At 31.1% G+C, this 7,850-nt stretch overlaps 1 protein-coding gene across 1 annotated transcript; it reads right to left on the reverse strand.

Moving 5' to 3' along the window:
• Positions 1-3,162: 3,162 nt before the first annotated feature.
• Positions 3,163-4,807, reverse strand: LOC105109611 (trans-resveratrol di-O-methyltransferase-like). The gene is made up of 2 exons (XM_011004360.1): positions 4,012-4,807; positions 3,163-3,659 (listed from the first exon to the last, which is right to left on the reverse strand). The coding sequence occupies exons 1-2, from the start codon at positions 4,783-4,785 to the stop codon at positions 3,360-3,362; spliced, it is 1,074 nt and encodes a 357-aa protein (XP_011002662.1). The 5' UTR covers positions 4,786-4,807; the 3' UTR covers positions 3,163-3,359.
• Between the last annotated feature and the right edge of the window lie 3,043 nt (positions 4,808-7,850).

Raw genomic sequence — 7,850 nt, forward strand, 5'->3', positions numbered from 1 at the left:
TGGTTCGACCTCGGTCTTGCCGGGTTATTTATTACTTCGACACTCCTGCACTTGGGAGAAGACATCAATCTTTTCGTCGTGTCATGCTGGCATGCAGGACGTCGGTTCTTCACCGAGTTTTCACTAGTGAATTTCTCTCGTCTTCTTCTTCATGATGGTATGTTCAAAAACACGTTTTGAGAACTTTGATTTTTGAATTTGGATCAAACACCCTTTTTTTTAAGAACAAACTCTGATACCAATTGTTGTGTAATTCCAGAACTCAAACACACAAAATTTTACGTGGTTCGGTAACTTGCCTACTCCACGGAGCTACTGGTTTGTATTAATCAATCAAAGAAACAATACAAACAAAGAGGAGGAGAAAAAACTCTTCTCAACTCAACTTTACACACTCAAGCTCTCTCTATAGCTCTCTCTTCACGTTTTTCTCTCTGTGTTTTCACTTTATTCTTCACCCAAACTCAGCTCTACAATAAGCATATATATATAAGGGTGAAAGGCATAAATCATGCCATGATTTATGCCCACCGTTTGCCTCCACTTTGTGTTTAGTGGAGGTTAGGTATTCCTACTAAACACATAGTAGAGGTGTGACATTGCTTTTCTCCGTAATGCTAACACATACTCCTAAAATTTCCTTTGATGGGCCATATAGAGCGCGAAAGGGACATCATTTTGGAATCTTGTGCTTGCACAATGCCATGGTTGTGTTAAAACTAGATCAAGCACGGCTAGCAAGAATGGTGTTACACTCAAAGGGTTGTCCTTGATAAGGAGTTGAGAAGCATTGGTGAGGACATATCCTTCTCCTTCAGTCTCTCCACTATTATTTTATGTCGCAAGGAAACCAGAATGGACTAACATGCGCATAAGGCGATAGACTCCAGGGGCTTTGGATGGGTGAATCGGCAAGACAGTGACAAGTTCAGAAAGGGTCATGAGTTTTCCATGATTATGGATAACATCCGGTATGCCTAGTAGAATAGCACATTTTAGAGACATTGAGTTTATGAAGTTGAAGATGTGATTCCAAAATGAGCTTGAGCTTGAAGTAGCTCAGCACCATGAGGTTTCCTTCAGCCACATGCATTTTCACTAGACTGTTTCAAGATTTTTTTGGCTTGATAGTTACTATGAACTTGTATGATCGACATTTGAATGCTTATACTATACAAAGAAGAGGATGTGACACTATTCAACTAAAGTATGGGGCAAAAAAAAAAAAAAAAACAGGGTAGGATAAATTTAAAGATGGACCAAAAATCATTTTGCACGAGGTTTACTTAAAACATGTTGGGTTTACATTTCCAATCACATGCATGATGGCCGGTCATTGATAGTCACCCTATAATCACCTACAATTTTTTTTTTAAAGATAAGATTTATCATTATTAAAAATATATATTTGAAATGGGAAAAGATAATCTTTATTATTCCTTTAATTTTTAAGAATATATTTTTTATGTTTATTATTTAAATCTAAATAAGTTTATTTCATAAAAATCCTAATTAGAATCATACTCCATACTAAAAACAAAAGAAAATGTGAGTAAAATATTGAAATGCACACATAGATTTATGAAAGTTAACACCTATCGCTAGAAAGTATAGAAGAGAAAAGAGGAACCAATATATATATATATATATATATATATATCATGAACCTCTTAATTTCAAATTTCAATGTGGATGTGCTTTATCCTACGGAAAAGGAAAGCTTAATTTCAATTCGCAAAAATTGATTTAAAAACATCCTAAACCTCAAATTCAATTGAAAACAAGCTTTAACTACACTATCGAAAGGGAAAAAAAAACAAAAAACAAAATCCCCAGCATTAGTGATTTAAAAAAAAAAAAAAGAACTGGAGGGACGGGAAGGAGCAGCAAGCCCTATCTATGTGTCACGAGCAGGGTAGCTCGCCTTCGGGTTCTATATTAAGAAAGGTTGCTTTTCTCAGGTCATTGATAGAGGTGAATGCCCTGCTTTCTCTCTGGGGAGGAAGGGCTACTATCTTATTGAACATGGAAAAAAAAATTATACATAAAAAATAATATTTAGATTAACAAAAACCTTTCGGTGTTAGCGTGAGTTCGGTATAATAGATTAAACTTAAAATTTTTTGATATAATTACTTGTCTAAACTAAATTTTAAATTAAATTATAAGAGAAATATTTCAATCTTGTTCGTATCTAATATTCAAAAATTAATACAATACTAAAATATAAAATTAAATAAAACATCATATTAAAAAAAGAATTGAAACAAAAAAAAAGATAAAAAAATGTTGAAGAAAACCCAAAGAAATTAAAAACTCTATATTAAATGATAGAATTAAAAAAAAAAACATTAGACCAAAGAAAAAAAAGCCAAATTGTTTTTTATTATACAATAAAAAATATAAAAATTAAAAAATATAATTAAAAAAATAAAAAAAAAGCAAAAAACCCAAATTTCCAGTAAAAAAAAGTCATGGGTTTGTAAAAAAAATCCTAGATGCGTGGCCTAAGAAACGCCAGCACACCTAGTCCAATTTTTTATTTTTTATTTTCTTGATTTATTTTTTATAGTAAGATACAGGATCTAATGCTCGAACCCACAACCTCACATTACCACAAATATAAATGCATGCTAGTATAACATAAATAACTTATTTTGAAACAAAACATGAATTTAAGAGATCAAGAAAATAAATACATGTCCTTAACTACTAGAGATAGACGATGCATTTGCATATACTATACAAAAGCTATTACTGAAAGGCTCATTAGTCATCTGACCGTGAATTATTCTGTGTACAATTCATTATAAAAAACTAATAAATTTTAATTTAATTTGTAATAATAAAATATTTTATTTATTTTATATTTTAATATTTATTTTTCTTCTTTCTCTCGTGTATACACATATTTTTTTGTTGTGAAATAGTAGAAAATGTGTTTGAAAGTATGATTATAATTGTTTTGTAAAATGCTTTTTATTCATAAAAATATATCAATAATATTTTTTATTTTTTAAAAATTATTTTTAAAATTAGCACATTAAAATAATTAAAATATGTTAATTTAAAATAAAAACAATTATTTTTTTTAAAAAGTATTTTTCAAACACAGTGCCAGACGCCTACAACAATAACTGTGAAAGTAATAATCTATTTATAATAAGTAATTATTTATTTATGTAAGAGAAATAACTTATTTGATCCTTGATATGATTACCCACACAATAGAAAAAGAAACCCAGAATGAAACACAAGGTAGGAACAACCAGCAACGTGCTTATTGGAACACAAGGGATATTAGGTAATTCTCAGGGGCAGCTAAGTAGATGCTTAAAAGGCAACAATTGCTCTCCTCATCAAGGGAATACTTCAATGATAGACCTTAAACCCAGTATGGGAGTTATCTTGTAGTTACTAAAACCAGCATCGGAAAATAGTTTAGCCCATTCTTTCTCATTTCTTTCTTGGCCAGTGAACAAAATCATCATGAGCATATCGAAGAATATTTGTGTTTCAATTGATTCGTCTTCTCCTTTCTGGTTCTCCATCATCATCTCTATGATCATCACCTTCCCTCCTTCCCTGTCCTTGATTGCTTCCTTGCATTTCTTAAGTATCTTAACACATTCTTCATCATTCCAGTCATGTAGAATCCACTGTTTTCCTCACAAAGAGAACACAAGAGCTATTCATAGAGTTTAAACAATATACTACCAGACTTATATTTATATATAAACGATTGATGATGAAAGATATTGTCCATGGAAAATAATATTAGAGGAATATAATTTTACCTTCAGTTTCATGATTCTTAAAATGCATCTGTTATGGCTAATAATCAATTAAAATTTTGAGTAATATTGACCAAAATATTATATTTAAGTCGCAATGATCATTTGATAAGAACTTCAGGCAAATTGTACCAAGTTATATAAGATTTAAATATAAGCGTTATTATATGGATATTGACATCAAATTTTATAATCAGACAAAACTAGAAGTTCATACCTTTAGAACAATTCCATCGGCAGGAGGAATAGCCTCAAACATGTCTCCGCCAACATATTTCAAGTTTTCACTACCCTGTAAATCAGCTACCACATGTGGGAGATCGAATACAGTACAATCCAAATGTGGGAATGCTTTGGCTATGGAATTGGCCACGGTTCCGGTGCCACCTCCAACATCCACCAATGAACCCAACCCTTCAAACACCTCCTTGCACTCATTAATTAACACTCTCGTAACCAAACGAGCATCACTAGCCATGGCATCATTAAATAAATGGTTAAACACTGGTTCATGGCCAACATAGTCCCAAAATGTCCTCCCATGAGCCGTGTCAAATGGAGTGGGATCATCATTTTTTAACCAAGTGCTCACAAAATGCCATGGCTTTGTTAAAATTGGGTCAAGCACGGCTTGCAAGAATGGTGCTACACTAAAGGGATTGTCCTTGAGGAGAAGCTGGGATGCATTGGTGAGAACGTAACCTTCTTCTTGATCGTCTTCGCTAACCTTTTGTTTCTCAAAGAAACCAGAATGGATCAACAAGCGCATGAGGCGAGGGACACAACGAGCTTTGCTAGGGTGGACAGGTAGGGCGGCAATGAGCTCAGGGAGGGTCACAGGTTTGCTGTGTTTGTTGATGATATCGGGTATGCCTAGATCAATTGCACATTTTAGAGACATTGAGTTTATGAAGCTGAATATGTGATTCCATATATGAGCTTGAGCTTTAAGTAGCTCAGGATCATGCTTTCCATCGGCCAAATTGATCATCTTTCTGTTGCCTAATGCTATTCACTTTGTCTTGGATTGAACTTATAGTGATGCGTGTGTACATGTAGGGATGGAGCGTGGAGAAATAGACATAAGAAAATCGTGGGATGAAAGACTCGTATAATTGAGATGCTATAATCCAAAAAAAATGTCAAAAGAAAATGTCAAAGAAAACCCAAAGAGATTAAAAACTTTATATTAAATGATAGAATTAAAAAAAATATTAGACCAAAGAAAAAAAAGACAAATTGTTTTTTATTATACAATAAAAATTTAAAAATATTAAAAAATAAAATTAAAAAAAGATATAATTTAATTTTTTTTAAAAAAGCAAAAAACCCAAATTTCCAATAAAAAAAAAGTCATGGGTTTGTAAAAAAAATCCTAGATGCTTGGCCTAAGAAACTCCAACACACCTAGTCCAATTTTTTATTTATTTATTTATTTATTTATAGTAAGATACAGGATCTAATGCTAGAACCCACGACCTCACATTACCACAAATTTAAATGCATGCTACTATAACGTAAATAACTTATTTTGAAACAATTGCACATTTTAGAGACATTGAGTTTATGAAGTTGAATATGTGATTCCATATATGAGCTTGAGCTTTAAGTAGCTCAGGATCATGCTTTCCATCGGCCAAATTGATCATCTTTCTGTTGCCTAATGCTATTCACTTTGTCTTGGATTGAACTTATAGTGATGCGTGTGTACATGTAGGGATGGAGCGTGGAGAAATAGACATAAGAAAATCGTGGGATGCCATACTCGTATAATTGAGATGCTATAATTGAGGTGCCATTAGCATCGAGGAATGTGGACAGAAACCATAATAGCAAGTTCCTTTATTTAATTGATACACTTTTTTATATATAATAATTCAATGTGTACACTTGATAGCGTGACTTGGCAAGAAGATTTGCAAATCTACTGTGATATCCTCAATAGAATAAAAGTAAAAAATCATTTAGAAAAATATTGTAGTAATTCATGGTATATATTGTGAGAAAAATCACAACGCATTCCGCATATAATTTAGTTTTATTGTAATTATAATTCTTAATTAACTCAATATTAAAAAAAATCGACAAAGATAATTTTAAAAAAAATCATAAAAAAACCGTATGGAAAAATACTGCAACAATTCACAGTGTTTTAAAGAAAAAAATTATAAAGCTAAATTCTTAATCAACTCAATATTAAAAAAATTTGATTGGGATAATTTTAGAAAAAAAAACAAACACCAAAAAGAGAAAAAAAAAATCATGTTTGAAACATTGTAATAATTCACAGTGTTTTATGAGGAAAGCTACAGTGCTTCCTCACATGAGTTAGCCTTAGTTGTAATAACTTGTAATTGTAATTCTCGAATAAATTAATATTAAAAAAATAAAATTGACAAAGATAATTAGAAAAAAATTATAAGAAAAAAATCCTGTGGAGACACTATAGCTGATTATATATCAAAGTATCATTAAGTCTTTTATTTTATATTTGTATTTATTGTTTTCATTTGGGGATTTTTATAATAATTAATGTGCTTTTTAGGAATGAAGTTTCTTTTAATGTTTCGATAGGTTTTTGGAGTTTAAATGGATTATTTCAGAAAATTTAACGTTAGAATTCAAAACAAAGAATTGAAGAGAAATTTAGTTGAAGTTTGAAGCAAATTGTTGCGATGTCGTAGTCGCACAAATTAATTCCCTAACTTAAAACACAACACATAAGATAATATAAAGCAAGCATGGGGTCGATCCCACGAGGAAGCTTCCAGTTAGATTTTTATGCTAGATGATATACAACTTGGGGGGGTTTTAGACATTATCTAGGCTGAAGCAAAAGAAAATAGAAAACTATCAAGCAAAATTAAATAAAATCAGAAAATTATCAAGAGAACAAACCTTGATCGCAAGCACACATCTACCTACAGAAATCAGAACTAATCATGGAAACAAAACATCAATTTATATTCTGAATATTTATCTCTTCTTAACATTCATTAGTTAACGGATCCACCGTATAATAAACCTAACCATCAAATAATCATAGTGTCAACACTAGTAATTTAATTCAATTGCACCTTTAAGAACTAGATAAGTTGATTAATCAAGAAAACATAACTGTCCGCAATCTATGTTTTATTTGATTGAATGTTCTTCCTCAGATGAATAACGTAGATCCGCCACAATTATTAAACTCAGTTGCTTCACAAGTTCATATACCACAACTCCTGTTTTGATATCAAACTTAGCAATAGATTGTCTACAATAATAACTTAGAGTCTGCTATAACTGTCACAACCCAATTCTGGGTTATTCCCAAAAAAATCATTTTTTAAAAAATAAAAATAAAATAATAAAATAATGGTTGGCAATGTGGAGAAAGCAGGTTGGAAAATCGAGCTGCAATTTTTTGAGGAAATTAAAGGTCTAATTGTACCCCATTATGCCCTAGAACGGATAAAAAATACAAATTTAAGGTCAAATTAAATGATTATTGGATGAATTTGCATAAAAATTAAGTTCAATAAAATAATTAAATTTTAATAGGCCAATTTGATTTAATCATGGGTCAAATCAAATTTTAATTATGTTTAAGAATTAATTTGAGTCCAATTAAAGGATTTAATTAAGTGCAAGGACGTAATTATACTTTAAATGGGTCAAATTAATTGTATTTGGGGCTTAATTGGTAAAAAATTAAGTTTGGGAGGTTAATTTGGGCTTAATTGAGAATATTGAAATTTTATGAGATCAAATTTAATTTTTACCAAGTTAATTGATTGAAATTAGGGGCAAAATTGCAAGAAAATTCAAGGGGTCAATTAGGGGTTAAATTAACAAAATTCACATCCAAGGACCAATCTGCAATAGGCACCACACTTTAGGGGCTCAATTGAGAAAAACTAGGGGCTAAATTGAAGAAATTGAAAGTTTAATGGTTAATTAGGGGTTAAATTAACAAATTCCAAGATCAAGGACCATATTATAAAAGGCGCGTAACTTCAGAGTTCTAATTGAAGTTTAGGAGGGGCTTCATTGCATTAAATCAAAAGTTCA

The sequence above is a fragment of the Populus euphratica genome, unplaced genomic scaffold (genome assembly GCF_000495115.2).
Source record: "Populus euphratica unplaced genomic scaffold, PopEup_1.0 scaffold223.1, whole genome shotgun sequence".
Classification (NCBI taxonomy): domain Eukaryota; kingdom Viridiplantae; phylum Streptophyta; class Magnoliopsida; order Malpighiales; family Salicaceae; genus Populus; species Populus euphratica.

Bases quoted from the DNA above. Each gene is read 5' to 3' on its own strand.
- LOC105109611 (XM_011004360.1), bottom strand. From the start codon at position 4,785: ATGATCAATTTGGCCGATGGAAAGCATGATCCTGAGCTACTTAAAGCT. The intron at 3,660-4,011 runs GTATGAACTTCT...TGAGGAAAACAG, and splicing joins CCGATGGAATTGTTCTAAAG to TGGATTCTACATGACTGGAA.